The 27,366-nt window shown below is 43.2% G+C and overlaps 3 protein-coding genes and 1 pseudogene across 4 annotated transcripts in view; 1 reads left to right on the top strand and 3 right to left on the bottom strand.

The window, feature by feature from the left end:
- Positions 1 to 2,094, top strand: part of LOC128342193 (olfactory receptor 10Q1-like) — a 28,931-nt gene extending 26,837 nt beyond the window's left edge. Inside the window, exons 1-2 of one of the 2 annotated variants that reach the window (XM_053289213.1) lie at positions 967 to 992; positions 1,063 to 2,094. In XM_053289213.1, the coding sequence (XP_053145188.1) occupies positions 967 to 992; positions 1,063 to 1,999 (963 nt within the window). In that variant the 3' untranslated portion in view covers positions 2,000 to 2,094. Of the gene's footprint in view, positions 1 to 966; positions 993 to 1,029 lie in introns of those variants that run through there. The other variant, XM_053289212.1, reaches the window with a different exon arrangement.
- Positions 2,095 to 4,738: 2,644 nt separating this feature from the next.
- On the bottom strand, positions 4,739 to 5,677 carry LOC128345779 (olfactory receptor 13H1-like). The gene has a single exon (XM_053298232.1). It carries the CDS (start codon positions 5,669 to 5,671, stop codon positions 4,739 to 4,741), a length of 933 nt encoding a protein of 310 aa, XP_053154207.1. The 5' UTR covers positions 5,672 to 5,677.
- A 7,190-nt stretch (positions 5,678 to 12,867) lies between these two features.
- On the bottom strand, positions 12,868 to 13,799 carry LOC128345778 (olfactory receptor 13H1-like; annotated as a pseudogene).
- Positions 13,800 to 22,787: 8,988 nt separating this feature from the next.
- LOC128346154 (olfactory receptor 13H1-like) lies at positions 22,788 to 23,723 on the bottom strand. The gene has a single exon (XM_053299129.1). It carries the CDS (start codon positions 23,715 to 23,717, stop codon positions 22,788 to 22,790), a length of 930 nt encoding a protein of 309 aa, XP_053155104.1. The 5' UTR covers positions 23,718 to 23,723.
- Positions 23,724 to 27,366: the final 3,643 nt, after the last annotated feature.

Genomic DNA, 27,366 nt, shown 5'->3' with positions numbered 1-27,366 from the left:
GAGGGCTGATTTTTTGAGAATTTTTGAAGTTTGGGTGTCTTTGGGGCAGATTGGGGGCAGAAAGTGGATCTGCCCCAAAGGAGTGGGGTGGGCTGGTAGATAGTGTCTAATGGGTGGAGGCTACCACCCATCCCCAATTTAAGAGTGATTGGGCAGGGGGTGAATTTTGGTGAATTTATTTTTATGAGGTTTGTCTTCATAAGGTGAAGTGTGCTAAATTGTTTACTTCCTCATATTATTCATAGTAAAGGAAAGTGTGAAAAAGTGAAAGTGGGGTCATGAGAGTTGTTTAATTGAAAAAAATCTCATTTGCTATGATAGAATGAGAATTCACACCTCAGAAGTTTTTTCTTCTTCCACCTGAGCTGCGAGGGAGGTATAGCCTATCTACATCACTGCTGGGGTGCAGAGCATGATTGATGGTCATGATTTTCCTGGTCTTACGATCTAGCGTCTCTTTCTCTGCCTGGGTCCAGTCTATTATTCCTGCAGTGTATCTGATAACAGCTATAGCCCAGGTGTTTATGGCTTGCATGGTGTTCCCGCCATTTGTTTGGACTTGAGGATTTTTCTAACTCTCCTGATGTATTCACTTCCAATTTTTCTTTTAACTCCAGTGTGTGCAATGTTATCAGCCTGGAGAATGACCAAGTATACCGCCCTTCCAAAAATGGCTCAGGGTGGTTTACACAGAGAAACAACAAACAAATAAGATGGAACCCTGTCCCCAAAGGACTCACATTCTAAAAAGAAATATAAGATAAACACCAGCAACAATCACTGGGGGGTACTGTGCTGGGGATGGCGGATAGATAGGGCCAGTTACTCTCCCTCTGCTAAATAAAGAGAATCACCATGGTAAAAGGTGCCTCTTTGCCCAGTTAGCAGGGGTTATTACATACCATATTAGATACTTGCATTTTTAAAACCCAGCCTGTTCTCAATTCAAAATGCCTGTTTGCAATAATGGAAAAAGCAAGCCTGACCTTAAAGTTTCTTTTATTACAGCCCTGTCTCTCATCATTGCAGGATTCTGATGAAGCGGAATGATTGGAATCACAGCAACACCACTGGAGAATTCATCATGCTTGGCTTTTCTAATCTGCCAGAGTATGAGGTTCCTCTCTTCTGGGTATTTCTGGCTATGTATCTGGTCACTCTTTCAGGGCACTTGACTATTGTGGCTGTGACTTTGGCTGACCCCATTCTCCACACCCCTATGTATTTTTTCCTGCGCAACCTCTCCTCCATTGAGATTTGTTACACATTGGTCATTGTGCCAAAGATGTTGGCTAACTTCTTGGCTAAGAGCCAGAATATCTCATTACCTGAATGTGCAGTACAAATGTATTTGTTCATTGCTTTGGGCACCTCAGAATGTTTCTTGCTGACTGTGATGGCCTATGACAGATATGTGGCCATCTGCAATCCATTACGCTATACCCTTATCATGAGCCGGGCACTCTGTCTCCAGCTAGTGGTGGTGGTCTATACCACTGGTTTCATCCTCTCACTGGGAATCACCGTACTGATTTTCAGGTTGCCCTTCTGCAGTTCTCATGAAATCAACCACTTCTTCTGTGACATCCCACCCGTCTTGTTCCTGGCTTGTAGCGACACCCACACTGATGAAATTTTGGTCTTTGTTGCATGTTTGTTGGCTCTTCTGGTCCCCTTCCTGTTGATTCTGATTTCCTATGTGTTCATTACCAACTCCATCCTGAGGATCAAAGGCTCTGAAGGCAGAAAAAAGGCCTTCTCCACTTGTGCTGCTCATCTGGTCGTGGCAGTTCTTCACTACGGTTGTGCCATTTTCATCTACATTCGGCCAAAGGCCAGCTACTCCTTGGATAAAGACAAGGTGGTCTCTCTGATCTACACCAATGTCACACCCATGCTGTATCCCATGATTTATAGCCTCAGGAACAAGGAAGTCAAGGGATCTTTGAGGAAGGTCATGAGGAGAAAGGTCTCATTTAAAAAAAAAGTGAACTTTTGACCATGGGGCTGGATGACTCGAGTGGTGAAAAATGGTCAAAAGCTCATTTAAAAAAGAGAGAGAGAGAGAGAGAGAGAGAGAGAGAGAGAGAGAGAGAGAGAGAGAGAGAGAGAGAGAAACCTGTGGGAGTCATTTTGCTTGTTTGGCAATATTGAAGCCATTTTGTTAGCTTGATGCAAGAGCTGTTTGAGCATAAATGCTTTGCAAGGAGAAAACAAGACTTTGCAGGCAGGCAGGAAATGGCAGCTTGAGGTATGGCTTGAAATAGATTTCGGGGGAAAGGTCCCTGGAGATTTGAATAACACTTTAGCAGAAAGTAATGGAACCTGCACTTTGCAAAACCCTGTCTCAAGCATTCTGATCATGCAGGGTAAATATGGTTTGTCACTGTAACTTCCTTGTTTTAATATACGCGTGTAAATGTCCAGGTAACTGATTGAAATGTTGAAGCAATTGTGTAACTTCCTCTTTTGACCAGATAAGGCAGTGTTCTGTACTTTTTAAAGTGGTCTTTGGGGTCTGATCATGTTTGTAACCTGCATGGGTGTTCTCTGACCCAATTTCAGCTGAAACTGTCTTATCAATAAAGCAATTACTTGAATTATAATGACCACAACATGAAGGCGGCATTTCTTCCACTGACTGTTTCTCTTGTTATTTATTTATTTATTTATTTATTTATTTATTTATTTATTTATTTATTTATTTATTTAAGATGCCACCTGACTCCAAAGGCTCTAGGTAGTTCACAAAAATAAAAACAAAGTAAAACATACTGTTAAAACCACAATTTAAAACATTCAAAGATTACTAAAAGCCAGGCTAAAAAGTGCATCGTAAGGGCTCTTTTGAAGGCTCGTAAAGATGTTAAACCATGGACATCTAAGGGAGCGCATACCACAGCCCAGGAGCAACTACTGAGAAGGCCTGCTCCCAAGTCACTGCCAGATGAGCTGGCAGCATACAGAGACGGACCTCCCTTGATGACGTTAATGTGCGGTGGGGATCATGCAGAAGAGTGACCTCTTGACCTGAATGGGAGATGATATTGTTGCCTGCTCCAGTGAGAACTCATGATGCTCATTCAACTGCATAGTGGAGCAGTTTTAATATTCTGAGAATCAGTTAAGGTTGCCAAAAGTGAGCAATTCTTAAATAATGATAGTGGAGCAGCAATGTTTGTTTGTTTAATTAAAAACCTTTTGATTGACTCAAAAGGTACCACCAAATAATTGGGCAGTAGATTATTATTATTTTTTTTAAAAAAACAGGCAGCATCCAAACTTATGCTGCCTTCATCTAAGACTGTTTCGGTCATGCCATGATTTTCTCTGATCTCCCATTACCTCTGCTGTCCCTGATGTTTCCCCAGAATAAGTCTTTGATGGTTGAGTGACCCAGGGCAGCAAAGGATAGGACAGGATTGGAGAAAATTATGTGAGTGAAAAATCTTTATGCAAGAGCAGTGTCAGTCTAACCACTATTTTAATATGAATACTTGCAAAGCCCGTAGGTGATAGATGCTATCTAGGGAGAGGCAGTCCCTCTTTTCTTTCTCACAGGAAGAACATCTGTCTGCATATCTAAACATACAAACACTATCTAAAAACAAATAAATCATAATTGTTTTGCTTCAGAATTATTGTTTTTATTCAGATACACATCCATGCAAGTATAAGCTACAAATTAACCAATTAATCTTCCAAAAAACCCAATAATGGATTAATCCAATGGTAGTCCAAGAGCTGAAAGTTTTTGGCTACAAAGGTGTCAACTGCAGCAAGGAAAACGTAGTGTTTTTTCCAGGAGTAGATATGCATAGATAATCAAGTTATGACAAGAAGGCCCAAAGAGTCATTTTTGTTACCCTGTGGAATTCCTTGCACAAGGAAGCACATTTGACCACTTCATTGTTGGCCTTCAAGTTAAAACCCTTTTGTTTAAGAAAGCTTATCCTGGAAATTATTGACATTTGAACTTTTGAAGACAGTTTGGAAACGTCAGTTGTCCTAGAATGTGGCCGCTGCCAGAATGCCAACTGGAGCTTGCAGAGCAGAACAAATAACTCCAATATTGTATCATCTGCTGTAGCTATCAGTTTGGGCAGATCTCTCGGATCCCGACCCCCTACAGACAGTACCTCCATCTTGTTTGAATTCAGCTTCAGCCTGTTATCCCTCATCCAGCCCAATATCACCACCAGGCAGGCACTTATGAGGGGCCATGCCATTTCCTGATGAAGTTGGTATGGAGAAATAGATCTGGGTGTCATCAGCATATTGAAGAAACAATATTGATTTAAACAAAGAGCAAAAAGTGATTTTGTGTGTAGAAATCCACAGGTGAACCTTTTCATGCCATGGAGAGAAACATTATCACCTACTAATGCCTGCAGATCAAGCAGGGAGCAGTAAAAATGGCAACCCTAAACAAACAGAATCAACACAACCAGTAATGATGATGAGGACATACGCAAACCATTTCTGAAGACTGGTTTGACATGTACAAATGTGGAGAAGAGGGGAGTGGTGGGCTGGAGCAACTGACACTCTAGGCTACCACTTATGTTGCCTCTTCCCCATGTCTCCTCTTCTACTCCATTCCCCTCTTTCATTTTAAATCTAAGAAGTGTTGTAGCTCTTCATGCCAATGTCATGCTGCAGCAGGTGGTGGTGGGTGTGTATGGTGTCCTGCTTTAGGCATAGGTCAGTCTTGGGCCAACCCTGCTCTGAGAGTTAATTATTTGGAGAACTTCCTCCCAAGCAGTTTCTGAAGAGCACCTTTCACATCCTTGTTCCTCAGGCTGTATATCAGAGGGTTGAGCATGGGAGTCACTGCTCCATAGAAAACAGAGATCATCTTGTCCTTGTCTGAGGCCTGTTTTGATTTTGGTTGAAGGTACATGATCATGGCTGAGCCATAGAAGATGCCAACTACAGCTAGGTGAGAGCTACAAGTAGAAAAGGCCTTACTCCGACCCTGTCGAGAATGGATCTGCCGCACAGCCAGGCCAATACGCACATATGTCATCAAGATAAAAATAAAGGGGACAATTAGGACAGTCACCGTGTTGATAAAAGAAATGATGTCATTGAGGTGAGTGTCAGCACAGATCAGCTTGGCAACAGTTTGGGCCTCACATGTGAAGTGATTGATGACATTAGAGCCACAGAACTGTTTAGGACCTGCCACCGTGGGGACGAGGGTCAAGATAAGGCCACTGCCCCATGTGCCAACTGCCAACTGGACACATACTCTCCAGCTCATAATAAGTGAGTAATGTAAGGGGCTGCATATGGCCACAAAGCGGTCATATGCCATGACAGCCAGAAGAATACACTCTGTGGTGCCAAAATACAGGCTGATGTGTATTTGTGCCATGCAGCTCATGTAGGAAATGGTGGTTCTCTCTGTGGTACAGGTAACCAAGGCCTGGGGGACACTGCTGCTGGTATAGCAAATGTCCAGGAAGGACAGGTTGCTGAGGAAAAAGTACATTGGGGAGTGCAGGTGAGGGTCAGTGATGATCACCACAACCATTAGGCCATTCCCAAGCAGGTTGATGAGGTAGATTGCCAAGATGATCCAGAAGAATACAGCCTGAGCCACTGGGTGGTTGGAGAGACCAAGCAAAATAAATTCAGTCACTACTGTGTCACTGTTGTTGCCCATAGCCTTCTTGCTTCCTGGGAAAGGAAACATGATTAACATTTTAAAATATATATATATAGGTCTTTGCATGCACCTTCCTAGGTTCAAAACAACATTAAATATTGTTTAATATTCAGGGTGCTACTGAATTCTGAGTTGAACTTCCTCACTAGAAAGACACTTGGGGATGATTCACACAAACATTTTTGTACACAGAGAGGTCAACGCAAGTTGATATTTCAGTTGAAGTTTGTGTACATCGAACCAGTATTTTGAGTATGTCAGTCAACACATTTTCAGTCTGCGAGTAACCATGTCTTGGTTCAGCATACTGTGCTTTTCTGTGATTATTTAGAAAGCAGAAAGTCTATTTTCTAGTCCTAGTCCAGGCTAGGGCAGCCCAAGTGTGCAGCGCCAGGATTGAGGCAGATCCCAGTGCTGCCACCTCACCTAACCCTACTTTTGACGCCAGCCTTTAGCTATGGTTAAGGGCCCAAGCACACCTTTAACCCCAGCACTGGGATTGTGTGTATGCTCAGGTTGCACACAGAGCACCCAGCTCCTGGTGGAATCCCCCAATACACTGCAGTCATTGTATGGTATATTGTGGGATTCCAGGAAGCTGGGAGAATGAGTCCTGGCCTCCAGTGATCCGCACTGCATGGAGCAGCACGGATTGTGTGCGCGTGTGGTGGCGCACCCGTGAAAGGCTCCAAAGATCATCTGGGGGGAAGGTAGGTGAGACTCTGCCTCCACCCTCCCTCCCTCCCTCCCTCCTGGTCATCTGCATATCCTCATTAATTAGCAATCTAGCCGGGAATACTATCTAGAGCATTCACAAGACCATTTCAGGGCACCAAGTTATATTTAGTTGGCTTAATAACTATAAAAAGTGACTTTGAGCATCAACAGATGGTAATTTATTTGAACATGAACACAAATTCCTATGAGAATTTTTCTGGAGCATCCAGGTGAAGTCAAAGGATGTGCCATCTTAGTGCCATCTGCTGGCCATTTGCTGACAATCTCTGAAAATCCGTGAAAAGCCTGTCCTTTTAAATACTACTTTAAATACTACTTTAAAAGGAGTATTTAAAAGGTATTTCCTGAATATTTCATGAATTTTGTGATAATTAACATTTCTTAGCAGATGGTGCTAAGAAATAGTGTGACGTTCTTTGACACCATCTGGATGCTCTGGAAAATGTCTCATTGCGATTTTTGTTCTCTGGCTATCTGGAGATTTTTCTATTCTAAAGGAGGTGAGATCATTTCAGTCACCTTGAAATTATTTGCGACCAAAGTTAGGAGCCAGCTATTATATGGGGTGAAACTTGGTCCTTTTCGTTCATACAAGTCTATGGAAGTGGTTCAAAATGACTTCCTTAGGGCTCTATTTAGAGTACCTAGATGCGTTTCCAATGTATTATTAAGATTTGAGTTGGGTGTTCTGAAGATTGAGGTCTGGGTCTGGTTGTCTATTTTGACCTATTGGCTTAAAGTTAGATTCCCCCCCTCCCCCGCGCCCCTGCACCCAAGGATGGATTTTTCTCATCCTGGCTGACGTATTCCAGCCCACTTGGGCCTGGGATATTCAGGACAAAATTGTGTGCTTGGGTCTATCTATGGACTACCTGGTCCTGTTAAGTTACGACCAGGCTAGGCATATCCTGAAACAAAGACTCTTGGACTTTGAAATTCAACAAGAACTCTCCCAAATGCCTGAGTGTACTAAAAGGAGGCTGGGTTTGAGCAGTTCTAGTTGGGGCCCTGCTGCCTATTTGAATGCCTTGAGCATGACGTGCTACCAGAGGGCCTTTTTTAGAGCAAGAAAGGACATATTACCTTCAGCGGTGCTCTCGGGGACGTTTCTGGGGATTCCTAGGGAGGATAGATAATGCCCATGTGGTATGGGGGAAGTTGAATCCATCCAACATGTTTTGTTGCGCTGTCCATTATATAGAGATTTAAGATGTTCCTTATTAACTCCTCTTCTGACACCCTTCCCAGGACGCTCAGGAGATTTTTATGTTTCTTATCTTCTTGTGGATAGAACTTTAGATGTCACCTTTAAGGTGGCCAAATTTTGTTCTATTGCAGTATTGTTACGGCAGTGAGCTTTTCTTTGATTTATTTTAAAAAAATTATTGATTATTTATCCATGGATATTTATTTACATATTTACGTATTTCCTTTTTCCAGTTGTATCTTCCTATGTTATGAGATGTTTTATTTATGTCATGTTATGCTGACCTTGGGTCGTAAATAAAGAACTCTAAAATGTTAAAATAAATTGTGCTCCAGAAAGGCCTGCTATGAAATGGTTTTGTGAGAAAGTAGTTTTCTACGGGTCTCACTGGGTATGTAATAATTGCCTAATCCCAGCACATCATATTAGCATCAAGTGAGTGCAAAATGATGCCAAACAGCCAGGTGATATTGGACAACTGCTGACATGTGCAGTGAAATGTGGGCAGTTGGAGCATTTTCTGCACTATTGCTTGTGTGTAAACACTGCTGACAGTGTGGCAGAACAGGGCTGTACTTCTTTGTCTTAAAGTTGTGCAAATGCAGTTGTGTGATGCAACACCCATTATTTCCAATGGGTAGCACATTGTGTAACTCCATTTGTGTAACTTTAAGAAGGAGCAGAATATCCCTGCAACACCTTCAGCAGTGGTTACACTCACACAGCAGCACAGGCAGTGCTCCAACTGCCCATATTTTGCTGTGTGGTATGTCAGCAACTTTATTTTACATTGGTATAAGCAAGAAGAATCATTTAGGGAAGAGATGTGTACTGATCCCATTCTTATGAAAGAGGTCAGGATTGCAGTAGAACAGAATTAGTTATGTTTTGCTAAACAAAGCTGTTGATATTGGTATTCATTACAAATACTACTAGTACTAACATCATCATTATAGATTTGAAAATTAAATTAGATCATGTAGGTCATTTGCTAAGTGGGCAAAAAGGCACCTTTTAAATGTGGTGATTCTCTTTATTTAGCAGGGGGAGAGTAACTGGCCCTATCCACCCCCAGCACAGTACCTCCCGTGACCGTTGTTGGTGTCTTTTGTTTCTTTTTAGATTGTGAGCCCTTTGGGGACAGGGACCCGTTTATTTATTTATTTATTTATTTATTTCTCTATGTAAGCCATTTTGGAAACTTATGTTGCAGAGCAGTATAAAAATATTTGTTCTTGCCCCTTTACATTACAATATTTGTCCCTTTACATCCACTGCCACCCCTTTCAGAAAAATACAGTTTTGGTCTACAGTTCTTGAATGATGGAAAATCCATCCTTTTCTTCCACAGCCTTTTACACAGGCACATACCTTTCTTTTTTAAAATATTAAACTTTTCTTGTTCTATCTTGCACTTCTAAATTAACAAACCTTTAAGCACCTACAAGGGTCCAGAATCTAAGAGCTTCCAGCAATCATCTCTTTAACTGGCTCCCTTTAAATGCTTAGAACTACAGAGGGATCTTGCAGAAATGATAGACTTGCAGCGGGAAATCGGTAGTAAATAGCTTTTAATGGTGTGATATTCCAGAAGCTCTAAGCAGCACAGGTGCAATTTAGAGAGCAAGTTTCCCCTTCTTGTTCATGGGTAGGTTTAGGCAGTCCTAGGTATAGACTGGTGTTGGTGGCCCACCTATGACATAAGGCCATGAGTGGCACAGGGGTTTATGACATGTCTGGACATGAGCAGCAGGAGGGCCCATAGGCCTAGCTGTGTCAAAGGCTAGAGTCCTGGCTTTCTCTTCTGTGCTGCTGCTGCTTCCTCACATAAACAAAACCACACAAGGCACTGGAGTGTTGGTGAAAATGTAGTACAATGTGTGTACTAAAGTGGCATTATCTCATCCTGTGACTATGACTTGTGGAACATCAGCTAAAAAGATTGACCACCCCTGATTTAGTCTATCCTGGTCATGAAGCTGACCACAGCAGCTTCATCCTCTTCTCCTCTTCTCATCCTCTTCTCCATGATAAGCATCCAATGATTAACACAGATTGTCTCAATCAATTCCATTTAGCTCTAGTCTGATTTTTTTTGTGACCATCAGAACTCAGTATGTTAATCATGCCCAATATTTGTTCTATAATTCATATTGTACAGTTCCTCATTTTCAGTTGCCTGTTGTTGTTAGCATGAAGAATTAGAGGAGGTAGGAACTGAATATTTGGGATAGGATTCCTCAAAAATGTCGTGAGACCTCCTTCATCTTCTATGTGTAAACAGTAACCTCCACTGTCACCACTTACCTGGGATGGGAGACGCAGGATGATCTGAACTGCCTGAAGATTCTCACGTCAGGGAGAGGATCTTGAATGCAATTCCTTGCAGATATCATGCTCCATTAGCAGTTCAAGACAGGAGTAGAAAACAGAGTGTACTGATGTGGAATAAATGGAGTAGGAGAAACACCGGTCTTTTCACTGAATAGAGTCTGAGGAGGAGTTGTTAACAGAGCGACCAAGAAGTTTCAGAATTGTCAGTTCCAAGCAGTGAAAATCTCTTTCTAACATTCCAAAGATCAAGGTTAGTATTCAGACACGTTCCCTTGCTAGGGTACTTGTGACTGTTTGGTTGGATCTCATCACCAGATCTCTTCAGAGCGCTCAAGGGGCTAAATAAGGTCTATAACCAAGCAACCTAACAGAGAAATGGTGGCAATGGAGGAACAAGCCATAGTTGCCAATGCAATACAAGGCAGACAGGCTTAAGCCTGTAGATTCCAGTGGACCCAGCTCTCTGTTGGATTGCGGCTGCCATATGGGAATGTACCCCAGTGCATTTGTTTTTGGTTTGTAATGGTCAAAGTACTGCATTTTGTACCTGGGAAAATACAAGACATCCCCAAGCAAACTCACTCATTATCATTGGTAATTAGAGGGTGGAATGTGTTTGCATTGCAAAAGCATTGCAGATATGTATGTGCATACCTTTCAAATGCGCGACTTCAAGGGCTTTTGTGGATTAAAGCCTCCCTCCACCCCTGCACAGTCCTCGTCTGGCCAGGCCCCCTGTGACTAATTTCTAACAACAACCCACAAGCACACAAAGACCAAACAACGAGGCGATTCTCACGATCGCCAAAAAGCGGGCTGAGGGAGCCAAGCCTGCTTTCTGGAGAGCGTGAGAACCACCCGGCTCACAGGCGAGCCTGGTTGCTCTCAAGCAGGTAACCCACTTACAGAGCCCTCCCCTAAAGCCCAGGTTAGTGGAGTGAGTGCTCCGCTAACCTGGGCTCTGCGCTTGTGTGTTGCCCTGGCAACACACGAGGAGACCTCTGCCGGGAGATCAAAAGCAGCCTCCTGGGCTTGGGGGTCTCTCCAGCATGCCCCGCGCACTTGTGAGGGGCATCCTGGAACTTCTGCGGGCCGCACAGCCCCTGATCCCTGCAGCCCCCACCGGCTCCGTGACGGAGCCAGCAGTCGTTTGGGTGGCCGATCTGGCCACCTAAGGCTGCAGCCTGCTCGTGTGCAGGGAGAGTGGGCTAAGCCCGCTCTCCCTGCTAACCCTCTTGAGGCGGGTCTCACTGATCATGAGACTCGCCTCTACATGTTTAATGTAACATGTAGTTTGGCCTAGTGGTGTGGGGAGAGAATATTATGTCCCCCTGCTTTCTCTCCTCTCCAGTCATGATTCCATAAACCTCTATTACATCTTCTGTTGCATCTATGCTAAAACTATAAATACACAGCTTCTCTGTGGCATCTCCAGTCCTCTAATATGCATTTCAGATGAAATAATCAAGACTATGCACCATTTTCTAAATATGGCTGCCATATCATCATGTATATAATTGAATTCGATATACAATTAGAGTCCATTGGATTTCCATACAAGGAAAGAATTAGGCTGCTTGTGTGCCTCACTGGGATCTATGAGGATCTCGGTGTTGCCTTCCTGCCCGCCTGCCTAACCCCATTTTGAAGCCAGGCCTTTAGCTGAGGTTAAGGGCATGAGTGCGCCCCTAACCCCTGCATTGTGTGTGGGCTCAGGTTGCTTGCAGCCTGAGTGCACACAGAGATGGGTGGCTAGAGTGCCTGTCCCACAGGGGGATCCTCCAATGCATGCGGCTTGTTGCACGGTGCATTGTGGGATATCTGGAGGCTGGGATAGCACGGATTGTGTGGGTGCATGGCACATGTGCCAAAGACAAGCACTGTGATTGTCTGGGGAGAATGTAGGTTGAACCCTGCTCCCCCCACTCTGCCTCCCAACTCCGATATTGGTTGTGAGAATGACCTTAATATGTCCCTGTGATTTAGGTGTTATGGAGACAGTAGAGAATATTCTTTTCTGCATTGCACATTTTGTCAGGAAACCCACAGTGATCTTATTACTCATCTTTTATTATCTGAGTCATTTTATGCCATCTATTTGCTTTCAGACTGGAATGTAGAAATTACCTTTAAAGTGGCAAAATGTTGTGTGGCAGCCTGTAAGATTAGACAAGATTTGGTTAAGTGTTAAGTTTTGGTTCATAGAATATTAATCCTAACTAGAAGTTAATATCTAAGTTTTTTGATGGTTTGTACCATCTGTTTTACCACCACCTAATGGCACAGCAGGGAAATGACTTGATCAGCAAGCCAGAGGTTGCTGGTTCGAATCCCCGCTGGTATGTTTCCCAGACTATGGGAAGCACCTATATCGGGCAGCAGTGATATAGGAAGATGCTAAAAGGCATAATCTCATACTGTGCGGGAGATGGCAGTGACAACCCCCTCCTGTATTCTACCAAAGACAACCACCAGGTCGACACTGACTTGACCGCACACTTTACCATTTTACATTACCATCTGTTTTACTATTGTATTATTGTTTGTGCTTTTCTGTTCATTGATTGAAACAAAGATTTGATTTGATTTCATTAGAATTTCCAAATTCATACAGAATTTCTCTGTAGGTGTTTTTTAGTGGCAATTAAAGCATTTATTCCATCCATTTATTCCCCTTTATTGGATACCTGGAGAAATCCTCCTTCAGAGTGACACTGCAAGTTAATGTAAGAGTAGTATTAACAAAGGAAAAAGAAAACTCCAATTCAGGGAACACAGGCAAGATGAAATTGTTTGTTTAAATTACCAGTAGAGAAGCTAACCCTAGAAGAAAGGAAAGGAAGCCCATATTGACACTTCATGACAAGGAAGTTTTAAAAGATTTTCCTCATTAAATGGCTGTCATAGAATAAATTCATTCAGGCAGTTTCTTCCCAATCACTCTGTATACTGCTTCCTTTACATCCTTGTTTCTCAGGCTGTAGATCATGGGATTGAGCATCGGAGTCACTACCCCATAGAACAGAGAAATCAGTTTGTCCCGATCAGAGGAGGATTTACTTTGGGGCCGAAGGTACATGGACATGGCTGAGCCATAGAATATACTGACCACAACTAGGTGAGAGCCGCAAGTGGAGAATGCTTTGCTTCGACCCTGTGAGGAGCGGATCCTCAGCACCGCCATACCAATGCGAATGTATGTCACCATGATAAAGCCGAAGGGCACCACCAAGACGGGAACTCCTCGAGCTATGGTGAAGATCTCATTGATATGTACATTGGAACAGCCCAGTTTAAAGACAGCCTGGGCTTCACATGTAAAATGATTGATGATGTTTGGACCGCAGAATTGTACTGGCATGAAAAATATAGGGACCACTGTCAGCAGGAAAGCGATAATCCACGATGAGGCCACCAAACGGATGCAAAGACTATTGCTCATGATCGTGGTGTAATGAAGGGGATGGCACACAGCAGCAAACGGTCATAAGCCATGACAGCCAGAAGGAGGCACTCTGTCATTCCAAGAAAGAGACCACAGTACAACTGGATCAAACAGTTTATGATAGAAATAGAAGCCTTGACAGCAAAGCAGTTGGCTAGAATATTTGGTACACTGGTAGTGGTGTAGAAAATGTCTATCAAGGAGAGATTGCTGAGGAAGAAATACATAGGGGTGTGGAGATGGGAGTCAGCAATAATTACCACCACCATAAGACCATTACCAGACAGTGTGATGGAGTAGACAAGCAGGAGCAGCCAGAAGAGCACCATCTGAGCTCGGGGGTGATCTGAGAGTCCCAGCAAAATGAATTCTGTCACCGCAGTCTCATTTTCTCTAGTCATAGCCTTGCTGAGGTATTCCCTGTAGAATCAAGAGGGTTGTGATGGGGAGTGGGGGTTGTTGGATGTATCCTTAGATGTATTTCGAGAGTGGTGTAAGGCTGTTCAAGAACCAACCGGTGAACATTCTTCAATACGTTTAATTATAAAACAGAACTAAATTATTGGCGGACATCCAGACTGGTGCTGCACTAGTGCAAATGTATTTTGCTAGAGTAAGATGTTTGAAGGCTAATTCCAATATGTTGGAGGATTGCATCCCAGACTAATGTTGTGCTTACACAACAAGATGTGCAGCCTGTGGTATGCCTCCTTCTCTGAATTGTCCACACACTGTTCTGCTATTCTTGTTGTGCACGTGCTGTGCTTGCACACTTGCAAAGAGAGCACGTGAGATGGTGCAATTTCAAGCATCGTCACTACTCTGGGCTACTCCATAACCTCCTTGTGTGTGTACAACTGTGTTTGTTGCACTAGTGCCATTTTGATGGAATTTAATATCTAGAGCACAGAAGAATACAACAGAGAACAAAGAGTCCTCATGACTCCTGCCAAAATGAAAATTTTCCAGAATTTTGTGGCATCTCCTTATTTTTCAAATTTTATTATTTTAGGGACTGCTTTTCACAGTCAAATATGAAATATTGGAATAATTGTGTAGGATCCTGCACTTTTTCATTTCTTCCAGCTTATAAACTGAGAACTTCTAGAATATCACACCAGAGAAGTTGTTAGCTGATTCCTGTTCATGAAGAATGGTTTAGAACAGAGATTATTAACATTAGTAGCTGGATCTGGCTTGCAGTAGCCCCACAAAAGGGCTAAAAGGCCTTTCTAGCCCCAGACTACTGCCTGGAGAAAACAGAGCTTCCTGCTTATACAGAAATGTTCATTCTTGATCTAGAATATCTCACAAATGTTCTTCCTGGCAGTAATCAATGTTCTTCAGAGAAGTTGTGTTTGAGACTCAAAAGTAGGGATGTACAGAACAGGCTCAACCACAAATTGGTCCTCTGTGAACTGGCATCCACTTGCTCCTTGTGTGGGCAACCTTGTTTGTTGCACTAGTGCAGTGTTTGTCTGAATGTCAGCCATTTTGGTATAATTTAATATCTAGAGCACAGAAGAGTAGAATAGAGAACAAAGAGTCGCCATGATTCCTGCCAAAATGAAATCCCCCCCCCCCCAATATTGTGGCATCTCGTTATTTTTCAAATTTTATTATTTTAGGGATTGATTTTCACAGTCAAATATGAAATACTGAAATACTTGTATAGGATACTACACCTTTTCATTTCTTTCAGCTTATAAACTTAGAGCTTCTGGAATATCACAGCAGAGAAGTTAGCTGATTCCTGTTCATGAAGAATGGTTTAGAACAGGGAGGATTAACATTAGTAGCTGAATCTGGCCTGCAGTTAGCCCTACAAATGTTAATCAGGGCCTGATAGACATTTTGAGAAATTTGTTTTCTAAAGTTGTGTAGATGATAGAAATGCTGCAGTTTCATATCACACTTCTTTCTAGGTATTTTATGTAATACCCAGCTATGCTAAGGGGAGCTGATATATAACTATGAAGTTCTTAATGCTAGGTGGTAATAACTTGCCTCTGTAGGGCCAAACCACACCCCCATATAGGGATTGGTATATGTGGCAAAAGGCCTTTCTAGCCTCAGATGACTGCCTGGAGAATACAGAGCCTCCTGCTCTAACAGAAATGTTCATTCTTGATCTAGAATATATCACAAATGTTCTTCCTGGCCGTAATCAATGTTCTTAAGAGAAGTCGTGTTTGAGACTCATAAGAACAGCCCTGCTGGATCAGGCCCAAGGCCTATCTAGTCCACCATCCTGTTTCACACAGTGGCGCACCGGATGCTACTGGAAGCCTACAAGCAGCGGTTGAGGGCATGTCCACTCTCCTGCTGTTACTCTCCTGCAACTGGTATTCAGAGGCATCCTGCCTCTAAGGCTGGAGGTGGCCTTTAGCCCTCCGACTAGTAGCTGTTGATAGACCTCTCCTCCACGAAGTTATCCAAACCCCTCTTAAAGCCATCCAGGTTGTTGGCTGTCACCACATTGTGTGGCAGTTGATTATGCATTGTGTGAAAAAGTATTTCCATTTGTTGGGACTAAATTTCCTGGAAATCAATTTCATGGGATGACCCCTGATTCTAGGGTTATGTGAGAGGGAGAAAAAAAATCTCGATCCACTTTCTCCACACCATGCATGATTTTATAGACCTCTATCATATCTCTCCTCAGTTGTCTTATTTATTCATTTTATGTATGTATGTATGTATGTATGTATGTATGTATTCATTCATTCAATTTCTGTACCGCCCTTGCAAAAATGGCTCAGGGCGGTTTACAAAGAGAAATAATAAATAAATAAGATGGATCCCTGTCCCCAGAGGGCGCACAATCTAAAAAGAAACCTAAGATAGACGCCAGCAACAGTCACTAGGGGTACTGTGCTGGGGGTGGATAGGGCCAGTTACTCTCTCCTTGCTAAATAAAAGAGAATTGCTATGTTAAAAAGTGCCTCTTTGCCAAGTTAGCAGGGGTTATCTTATTTTTTGTAAACTAAAAAGCCCTGGGTGTTGTGTTCAGCAGTGTAGGGAGGTTGGTGGCAGCCTGTGTGCAGCCATTGCCACAGCCCGCTGACCCTGCCCACCGCATCTGATGTCAGATGCAGGGGCCCAGATAGCCATGCCCCGCATCTGACATCAGATGCGGAGGATGTGGTGTTCTTCCCAAATGGGGCCGCACGGTCTTGTTTGGAAGGGAGATCAGCTGTGCTGCATTGGGCAGTGTGGTCCGGAGCGACTCTCCCTGCCTTAACGGCCTTCTTTGAACACGTTCGCCCAATGGTGGCTTCATCCCTAGTTGTAGTTATGCCTCACAAGGAAGGTGCTCTAGGCCCACATGCACTTGTCCCCTTATTTCATGACTGCTAGTTTTCCCAAGAGTCTTTGATGAGGAACTTTGATGAGGAGCTTTGTCAAAAGCTTTTTGGAAGTCCAGGTATGCTATGTCAACTGGGTCACCTTTTTCCAAACACTTGTTGACACTCAAAGAACTCAAAAAGGTTCATCAGGCAAGATCTACCTTTGCAGAAGCCATGCTGGCTTCCCCCACAGCAGGGCCTGTTCTTCTATGTGCTTTATAATTTGATTGCACTATGGTCACTGTTCTCTAAGGTGTCCTGGGTGCCACTCAGGATTAAGTTCAAGGTCTCCTGGGTGCCACTCAGGATTGCCACCTAGGTGTCCTGGGTGCCACTCAGGATTAAGTTCAAGGTATAAATTATGTAATTTATACATAAATGATCTAGAAGCAGGGGTAAGCAGCGATGTGGCCAAATCTGCAGATGATACCAAACTCTTCCGGGTAGTGAAATCCAAAATGGATTGTGAGCAGCTCCAAAAGGATCTCTCCAAACTGGGGGAGTGGGCGACAAAATGGGGGAGTGGGCAACAAAATGGCAAATGCGGTTCTATGTGAGCAAGTGTAAAGTGATGCACATTGGGACGAAAAACCCCAACTTCAAGTATATGCTGATGGGATCTGAGCTGTCGGTGACGGACCAGGAGAGGGATTTTGGGGTCATGGTGGACAGCTCGTTGAAAGTGTCGACTCAATGTGCGGCAGCTGTGAAAAAGGCCAATTCCATGCTAGGGATCATTAGGAAGGGGGTTGAAAATAAAACGGCTAACATTATAATGCCCTTATACAAAACTATGGTGCGACCACACTTGGAGTACTGCATACAATTCTGGTCACCACATCTTAAAAAGGACTTTGTTGAACTGGAGAAGGTACAGAAGAGGGCAACCAAGATGATCAGGGGCCTAGAGCACCTTTCTTATGAGGCAAGACTACAACACCTGGGGCTTTTTAGTTTAGAAAAAAGACGACTGCAGGAGACATGATAGAGGTCTATAAAATCATGCATGGTGTGGAGAAAGTGGAGAGAGAGAAATTCTTTTCCCTCTCACACAACACTAGAACCAGGGGTCACTCCATGAAATTGATTGCTAGGAGGTCTAGGACCAACAAACGGAAGTACTTTTTCACACAACGCGTGATCCACTTGTGGAACTCTCTGCCACAGGATGTGGTGACAGCCAACCACCTGGATGGCTTTAAGAAGGGTTTGGATGACTTCATGGGGGAGAGGTCTATCAATGGCTACTAGTTGGAGGGCTGTGGGCCAGCTCCAGCCTCAAAGGCAGGATGCCTCTGAGTACCAGTTGCAGGGGAGTAATGGCAAGAGAGAGGGCACGCCCTCAACTCCTGCCTGTGGCTTCCACTGTGCAAAACAGGATGCTGGACTAGATGGGCCTTGGGCCTGATCCAGCAGGGGTGTTCTTATGTTCTTATGTCACCTTCTCTCTGGTTGGTTCCAAGACCAACTGTTCTAGGTCACAGTCATTCAGTGTATCTAGAAATCTGACCTCTTTGTCCTGACCTGACTGTGAATTTACCCAGTCTATGTGTGGGTAGTTGAAGTCATCCATTATTACTGCCCTGCCTCTCCTTGACGCCTCCCTGATTTCCCTCTGCAACTCCCAGTCACTGTCAGCGTTTTGATCAGGAGAGTGATAGCACATTCCCAGTAACACATTTCCTTTCAGGCCTTGGATTGTCTCCCACAGGGTTTCTGTGGAGGACTCCAGTCCACCTAGGTTTTCTAGCTTGTTAGATTCTATCCCTTCTTTAACATACAGTGCTACTCCACCTCCAAGGTGCCCCTCCCTGTCCTTTCTATAGAGTTTATATCTAGGGATAACAGTGGGGGTTAGGGATGTACAGTAGGGATGTATAGAACAGGTTCAACTGCAAACTGGTTCTTCATGAACTGGGATGGTTTTAGTGGTTCAGTTGTAAACTGGACCACAATGAAGGAATGGAGCCATTCTGAGGCAGAAACGAACCAAACCCGGTTCGAAATGAACCATTTTGAGGGTTTCAGCTCCGGTGAGGGTGGCACTGGAAGATCAGCAAGATGAGAATTTTCTTACTGGCAGTAGCACTGGGGGGAGGGGGGTGGCAAAAGACAACTTTAAAATTAGCATGAGAAGGTATGTCCTTACCAGCAATAGCAATGGGTGGGGGGGGGGGGCGGGGGCAGAGTGCAAGAAGCAACTTTAGAATTAAGTGAGAAGGTCCTTACTGGTGGTCTTGCACTCAACCACAAACCATTTTTAATTGATTATTTTCTCATTGTCTAACATATACTTCAGACAATGAATGCTTAATTCTATCAAATTCCTAACCCTAACCCAGTCTCAGATTCTTTCGATTTAAAAAAAAAAAAACCACTCACCTGGGAGAAAAGTGGGATGGAGAACCACCTTGAACAACTCACTCTGGCATCCAAACACATTGGCTCTGGAAATGGTTAGATCTTTTGAAGACACCAGATCTTACTTTGACCATGCAGGCTTTTAGAAGCCAAACATTGTACAAAATGATTGTGCAAATGAACATGCTAGATGTTGGAGAAACTGAAGCCAAAATAAGTTATTCATCTCAGGCATATTTCCAAAGAAGGCTCTTCATCTGGCTCATATTAGAGTCTCCTGATTACTTAAGTAATCCAGGGTTGTGTATAAAGAAATACCTTATGTTAAAGGTATTCTTCTAAAGCAGTTGTTCCCCATTCATCTTATGAACCATTAGCTGTATGTCCCTCTGGAGAATGAACTGCAAAGTCACTACTGCTTTCCAGAACTAATAATAACTGTACATTAATTAAACCCTATGGATTGTTCCACTTTGGATCAAAATCAATTACTCTGGCTCATATTAGGGCTGTCAACCGATCAGAGAAGTTTTAGATTATTGATCTATTAATAGATTTCACTGAAATAAATAATATGCACATTACCAAAACTGGCTACTAGTTGGAGGGCTATAGGCCACTTCCAGCCTCAAAGGCAGGATGCTTCTGAGTACCAGTTGCAGGGGAGTAAAAGCAGGAGAGAGGGCATGCCCTCAACTCCTGCCTGTGTCTTCCAGCGGCATCTGGTGGGCCACTGTGTTAAACTGGATGTTGGACTAGATGGGCCTTGGGCCGGATCCAGCAGGGTTGTTCTTATGTTCTTATGTTCATATGTTCTTATAAGATCACCCATAATTAAAAACTACCACACATTTTACAGCATCCACACTAAGTTAATCATAACTGAGTTCCACTGACATTAATGGTACTTATGACTAGCCTATCTTGCTGATTTCAATGGTCATTCATTATGACTAATTAGTCTGGGATGTTTCCCATTATTAATAGGAAAGTCTAGGTTTTATATTTTCTTTTTAAATTCTCTTTTAGAGTAAAACAGCAGGAATAAATCAGCCTCAGAAGTAGACAGATATACTCTTAGCTTTCTGCTCCTCTAGTCAAAATTCGTTGTCACCAATTGATCAGCTCAAACTTCATTTGTTTTTAAAAACTAATTTATTCAAACCATTGTATGCTTTATTTCCAAAGACATTCAGAAAAGCTTATGGAGCTGATTTAATTAATTACTATTTATAGGTTTTGGACCTTGTATTACTGTCAGATATGCACAAACAACATTAGGACCAGTTTTTGGAAGATACTTTTGTTTTTGCCCCACTTCCCCAAGTGGCATGATGTTTGAGGGGGAGTGTTATTTGGGTTTGGTTTCTGTTTGAGGCAAGAGTACTGGAGACCTAGAGCATTTTGGACATTTGATTTATTTACAAATACGCTGATAGAGCATAGGTGGGAGACACACAGCATGCACATTTCTATCAGGCAGAAGACTCATTAAGGTGAATCACATGAACGGCCAAACCCAGGCTAGGGCAGCCTAGCCTGGGTTGGGCTGCCTGTCTGCATTGCCAGGAGCAAGCTCATTCCCAGCACTGCCCTTGTGTGTAGCCTGACTTTTGTGCACAAGTGTGCCCATAACCCCGGTGCTGTGGTTGTGTGTATGCTCAGGCTGCATGCAGTACAGTTTTCTGGTGCAACAGAAAGGGTTGGGCCAACACCTCTAAGGAAGCATTCACCAGGCCACAAAGCAGTCGCCTTGGAAGAGGACGCTCCAAGTCCATCCATGAAGTACTGCCGAGGCTGGGAGGGATGGAAAGGGCTATGAGTCATGCCAGCTGCAAAATTACAAAATGCAGTGGACTGAGGAAGGCCCACTATCAGGGGCATAGCAAGGTTGGAGTGGGCCCAGAGACACTCACATCAATTTTGGAAGATGAATACAACTGAAGGAAGCCCAGGCAGGTGCATGGCTGGGGGAGTCAGTCATGTGACTTGCCTCTGGGGGCCCCCCAAGGCAGTGGGCCCCCAGAAATTGTCTCCTCTTGCCCTATTATAGTTACGCCCCTGACCACTATTGAGGGGGAAATAGAAGGGAAAGATTGTGGCTGCTGCAGTTACATCCTTTGGAAACAACTGTAACAAGAAACGACTGGACCATGTAATTCAACAACAGCCAGACAGCCAAAGCAGCCTCTCCCTGTACTAATGTATGGGGAACAGGCAGATGAGCCAAAGGCTTCACAGAAGAGGTTGGTATTTAGGGATGTGCGAATCAATTCAGGTACAAATGGATTTGTACACAAGTCTAGCCGATTCAGGTGATTTGGAGACAGAACAAATCACCCCTGTGGTCTATTGGCTAGATTCAGGTCCAAATCGAATCACGCTTGATTCAATTTGAATTGATTCAAGATTCGGACCCCTCCTATTAATTCCCCCTGATTCCATTCAGCTGAGCCAAAGGCCTCACAACAAAGGTTGGTTTTAAGGAGGGGTTTAAAGGAAAGAGAGGTGGCTTTGTGGTGGAGTGCCGGGAGGTTGTTCAAGGCCTAAGGGACAGCAAGGGGGAAAAGATGGAGCCATTCGAGGGAGCAGGCCTTTGAGTGGGTGAGGGTGATGGTGGACTGGAGCTGGACAAGTGAAGCTTACTGACAGGGATACATCAGGTTATGAGAACAGAGAACTAAACGAGGGTAAGGCCATGAAGAGATTGGCAAGACAACAAGATCCAGGAGTAGTCAGCAAGGCAGTGTATTATTATTTGTATTTATTTATTTATATAATAAATTTGTATACCACCCACTACCAAAGTCTCTAGGCAGTTTACATCAGCATACTGATAACGCTCTGCAACAAATCCCCTGATGATCTCTCCCAGCAGTTTCATGTAAAGGTTAAGAAGCATTAGAGACAAAATGGAGCCCTAAGAGACACCATACAAAAGCTCTCGCTTTGTAGAGAAGCTGTCTCCAAGTAACATCTTCTGAAAATCTGCCTGAGAGGTATGAATGGAATCACTGCAAATCAGTGCCCTCTACACACAGTCCCCTCAGGCAATCCAGAAGGCTACCACAGTCGATGGTATTGGAAGAGTGATATAATACATTTGGGCATGAACTCCTGTGTATCTTTTAGTGGACAGCTGGACTCCACCCCCTGGAGCTTATATCTAGAGTAGCTGGGAATACATGCTACTTAGAGAATGAAGAAGGAACTAATTTGAATCACAGTATCCATCTAGGCATCAATAAGTAACTTAAATGAAAGTTATCTATTCAATCATATCTATATTCAAACACTTAACAGTTCCCAACTCAAGGAATTTCACATAAAATGCTGTTTCTGTAATGGATCGTATCAGAATAAAAGATTTCATGTTTTTATTAGACAATTCCACGAAATAACCATTTTTAATTTTTACAATGTTCACTCCCATTTTAATTCAGATTCTAATTTCCCTACAGAATGTTTTATATATATAATGAATGTAATATGCAAATTCCACTTTGTATTTTCAGCATAAATGGGGAAGGCCAGGATACTATCCTAGGACATCTCTAAGAGATCAAAAGCCTTCTGGAGCCTGAGCGACCTGTATTCCTTGTAGAAAAACTTCTACCTGGTTGGTGCTAAACAAATGTTAAAGAAGGATAGTCAGGTAGATAGAAAAGGATAAGCTCTTCATTCATTTATTTTCCTTCCAAGCAGTCTCCAAAAGGCTCCCTTTACATCCTTGTTTCGAAGGCTGTATATCAAGGGGTTGAGCATAGGAGTCACTACCCCATACAAAGTAGAAATTATTTTGTCACGCTCAGAGGAGATTTTCCCCTGTGGATGCAAATACATAGACATGGCCGAGCCGTAGAAGACTGTGACTACAATCAGGTGGGAGCCACAAGTGGAAAAGGCCTTGCTCCAGCCCTTGGCTGAGCGGATGCGTATCACGGCCAGGCTGATGCGCCCGTATGTCACCAAGATGAAGCAGAATGGTATGATGAGGACAAAGAAACTGTTGGCCACAATTAAGATGTCGTTGAGGCTTGTGTCAGAGCAAGCCACTTTCAAAAAAGCCTGCAGCTCACAGGTGAAGTGGTTGATGACGTTACGTCCACAGAAATGTGTTGGCTGCAGCACAACTGCAATAAGTGTCATTAGTAGAGCGAAAGCCCAGGATGCAGCTGCCAGTTGGATGCAGAGTCTCTTGCTCATGATGAGGGTGTAATGTAAGGGGCTGCAGATGGCAGCAAAGCGGTCATATGCCATGACAGCCAGCAAGAAACACTCTGCAATGCCAAGGAAAAGACTGACATACATCTGAGCTACACACCCCACAAAGGAAATGGTGGGCCGGCGGGAGAAGCAGTTGACCAGCATTTGTGGCACACTGGAGGTGGTGTAGAGCATGTCCAAGATGGAAAGGTTGCTGAGAAAGAAATACATAGGAGTGTGCAGGAGTGGGCTGAAGATAATCAAAACAACCATGAGTCCATTGCCTAGGAGTGTTATAAGATAGACCCCTAAGAACACTCCAAACATCACTGCCTGGGCCCTGGGATAATGAGAAAGCCCAAGCAAGATGAACTCAGTCACCTTTGTGTTGTTTTCTCCCATGATGACTTCAACATGTTCTCTGTGGATTAAAAAGGAAACAAGCAATTAGTCTTTTGGTGCAGACTTTTAGGCTTAGTTTACACATGCAGTAGAATGAGATGGTGAAATCCTGGGATAGTAGATTGGACTGTACCACCTCAGTATGCAGCTGGGATGCCATGCCATTTTTGAATAAAAATCTTTGTGCAAACAAAAAACAAAAATCAGGAAGGTTCTTGCTTAGCCCATTCTTTTCTGCACTTAAATTTTTTTTTTATTTTGAATAAAAAATTTCTTTTTATTTTGAATAATTTTTTTTATTTTGAATAAAAATCTTTGTGCAAACAAAAAATAAAAAAAATCAGGAAGAAAGGTTCTTGCTTAGCCCTTTCTTTGCTGTGCTTCTTCCCACCTTTCAGGGAGTCTCCCCACTCCCACCTTTTCTTTCAAATCTATGGGAACACTGAGAAATATGAGCCTCCACCTGCATTCTGAAATGTTGAACTCCAACTCCATTGCATCACCTTGGGATTCCCCAGCCTCATTCCCACCTCATTCTGATGCATGTGTAGCACAGGTCTCAAGCTTCTCCTGAGATGTATTCAGTTCAGTTCAAGTGTCTGTATCTCAGGACAATTTGTTAATGGAGAGAAAATATAGAAGATTTCCACACAGCTACTTTGTCAAACACCCCCTGCCCCCCACTAACACCACCTCTTTCTTTGTTGTTTTCCTCAGTATGGCAATGTAGGTTACAATCTCTGCAGGAAAGTGATCTGTCTGCTCAACTACAACCTCCCAGGGATAAAGGTTCTAGCTTAGTCTTTTCATTGCTGTGCTAATTTCTTTTCCTTGCAGGGTATCTTTCCCTCCTACCCCACCTCTTTTCTTTTAAATCTATGGGAACATTCAGAAATAGGTTTCCAGACAAAATACAAAGTGCTAGTTATAACTTATAATGTCCTAAATGGCTTAGGTCCTGGGCATTTAAGAGAGCGTCTTCTTCACTATGAGCCCCACCGCCCATTGAGGTCATCTGAGGAGGTCCGTCTCTAGTTACCGCCAACTCGTTTGGTGGCCACACAGAGACGGGCCTTCTCAGTCGCTGCCCTGAGATTGTGGAATGCGCTCCCTGCTGAGATACAATCCTCCCCATCTCTCGCAATTTAAAAAAAACACCTGAAAACCCATCTTTTCGCCCAAGCTTTCTCAGCTTCCTAATATTCTTGGGTTTTAATCTCTGGTTTATTTTTAAATTGTTACATTGTTCTAAGTTGTTGTATGTGTTTTTAACTTCTTTTATGCTATTGTTAACCACCCAGAGATGAAAGTTTGGGGCGGTGTACAAATGTGATAGATAGATAGATAGATAGATAGATAGATAGATAGATAGATAGATAGATAGACAGACAAATAAATAAATAAATGTAAGCCTCAATCTGCAAACTGAAGTGTTGAACTCCCAATTTGTATCAGAACCCCAAAACCTCATTCCCATCTCATTTTGCTGCATGTGCAGCACAGGTCTCAAGATCCTCCCGAGATGTATTTAGTTCAGTTCAAGTTCTTGTATCTCAGGACAGTTTGTTAATGGAGAGAAAGTATAGAAAGTCTTCAAATAGCTACTTTGTTATACACTGTTGCCAGCACCGCTCTATTTTGGGGATGCAGAGAGCACCCTTCAGTGCTATTGGAACTGTGGGATCACACAGTCTCCATTTTGGATACTTCAGTTCATGGGATCACAAGCTTTTCACTTGCCCATATATTTGGCTTTTTGCTTGACATGAGCAAAGCATGTGGCAATGTACCTCGAGATCATAACAGCTAAGACTGCAAGCGGCCATCCCAAACCTCTCAAGAGAAGACAATCAGCCAGCAAGTGGACCTAGTTCAAAAGAGAATAAAACCTCAAGGGAATAAAATGCTCCCTTTCTGCAAGAGAGATAGCCTTGTGAGCATTCTCTAGCACAACTCAGATAAGAAGCAACATTTTCCAACCCACTATTAATAGCTGAATTGATTGGCAATGACCAGAGCAGAGGCAGCCCATTAAAATACCAAGTGGTATATCTTTGTGCTGGGAGTGTAACCTCAAGATAAGCCTTAAGGCCTAAGCCTAGCTATTCCGATCTACACATACACTTCCACAAGCCATTCTTGCCTTTTGTTTGACATGTCACACCCAAGACTGACTAGTTCATGTAACTATGAACTTGATTGTTCTGTCCAAGTTTCTGCCCCTCCAGGGAAGGAACATGGCTTGTGAATTGCCTCTGGGCATTTTTTTAAAGCATATGTACCCCGGGCCAAGCCACATGGCCTCAGAGTCTGCATGAATTTGTACTCTGCTGGTTCTCAAGTGTGCGAGTGGTCGCCCTTTGCTCCTCACCCTTTTTTCTTCCTGCCCTTTTCCTGTGAGGAGTTCTGCTAGTGCACCAACCTGTCAGTGCACCGAATGCACCACTGGACTAAGGATATGTAAAACTAACCTTCTGCCACTTTGAGTCTCCTCATCCCCTTTCTCTTCTCGCTATTACTGCCTCCAAACACTTTCTACGGCAAGGCTTAACCTACGATTTGGACCCTAAGCCAAATTACCTTAAGTAAGATTCTTGTTAAAATGATCAGTTAGGATTTTATTGCCTTGTCTAAATAACCTTCCTTTACCACTTATATCCTTAATAAAATTTGTAAACTGCATTTATGGCTCCTCATCTTTTTCAAGACCAAAACTCTGCTCAAATTGATACTGTAACATGACTGATCCCTAGTCCCTCCAGCCAAGCTAATTCCCCACACTAAATAAAAAGCACAGTTAGAACGTCTAGTCAGCGTTCGGGGGCAGTTCTGTTAATACACACATACACACACCCCTCTGTGTAGTTTTCCGCAGTATGGAAATGTAAGTTGTACCCTCAATTTGCTCATGTTACTCTGTAAAGTGCCATGTACATTGATAACATAATCTATCACCTTATTTTTTGAAGCACATTTTTAACAATATCACTCCCAATTGAATAAACCTTTATTATGGTGATTAAACCAGGGAAGAATGGGAAGAGGAGGGACCTCTGAAACTTTTCCTTGAACATTTCCCCTCAGAATTCTCAACATTTTCCCCAGTCTTTTGCCTGAGGAGGAGCCTCCTGATTCAGTTTATTGCAATTTAGGCAGACCCAAAGCCCTGGTCAGGTAAGGGAGGAGATGGGGATAGCTTGCTGCTGTGGATGCTTTTTGGAAAGTCTGAACTGGGCTCTAGTACCTTGTCAAACCCTTTTTGGTTTCCCTGAAATTCCTTGATGTTTTGCCTGAGGAGGAGACCCCTTCTTTGCTTCTGATATCAGCAAAATTTCAGGGGCAGCTGCAGTAGCCTTATACTGCAGTGGTATCTTTATGACAGTCACTAATGAATGACAATTGCAGGATACAGTGGATGTGTCTGTGGAGGAGCTGTAGAGGTAGCAGTCTTGTTTCAGACTGCAGGAGCTGTAATTATGAGAGAAGATCCTCTCAACTGACCATCCTGCTTGGTAAATAGGTTTATTTACACAAGCTCATACAGTCATCTCTGGCATCAACATGTTCTTTACTCACTGGGTGACTCTGGGCCAGTCATGTTTCTCCCAGCCTAACCTACCTCACAGGGTTGTTGTGAGGATAAAAATAA

Source organism: Hemicordylus capensis, chromosome 2, assembly GCF_027244095.1.
Source record: "Hemicordylus capensis ecotype Gifberg chromosome 2, rHemCap1.1.pri, whole genome shotgun sequence".
NCBI lineage: Eukaryota > Metazoa > Chordata > Lepidosauria > Squamata > Cordylidae > Hemicordylus > Hemicordylus capensis.
This window is presented reverse-complemented; position numbering and strand designations above follow the sequence as displayed.

Excerpts from the sequence above, each read along its gene's own strand:
- LOC128345779 (XM_053298232.1), bottom strand. The coding sequence starts at position 5,671 with ATGGGCAACAACAGTGACACAGTAGTGACTGAATTTATTTTGCTTGGT.
- LOC128346154 (XM_053299129.1), bottom strand. The coding sequence starts at position 23,717 with ATGGGAGAAAACAACACAAAGGTGACTGAGTTCATCTTGCTTGGGCTT.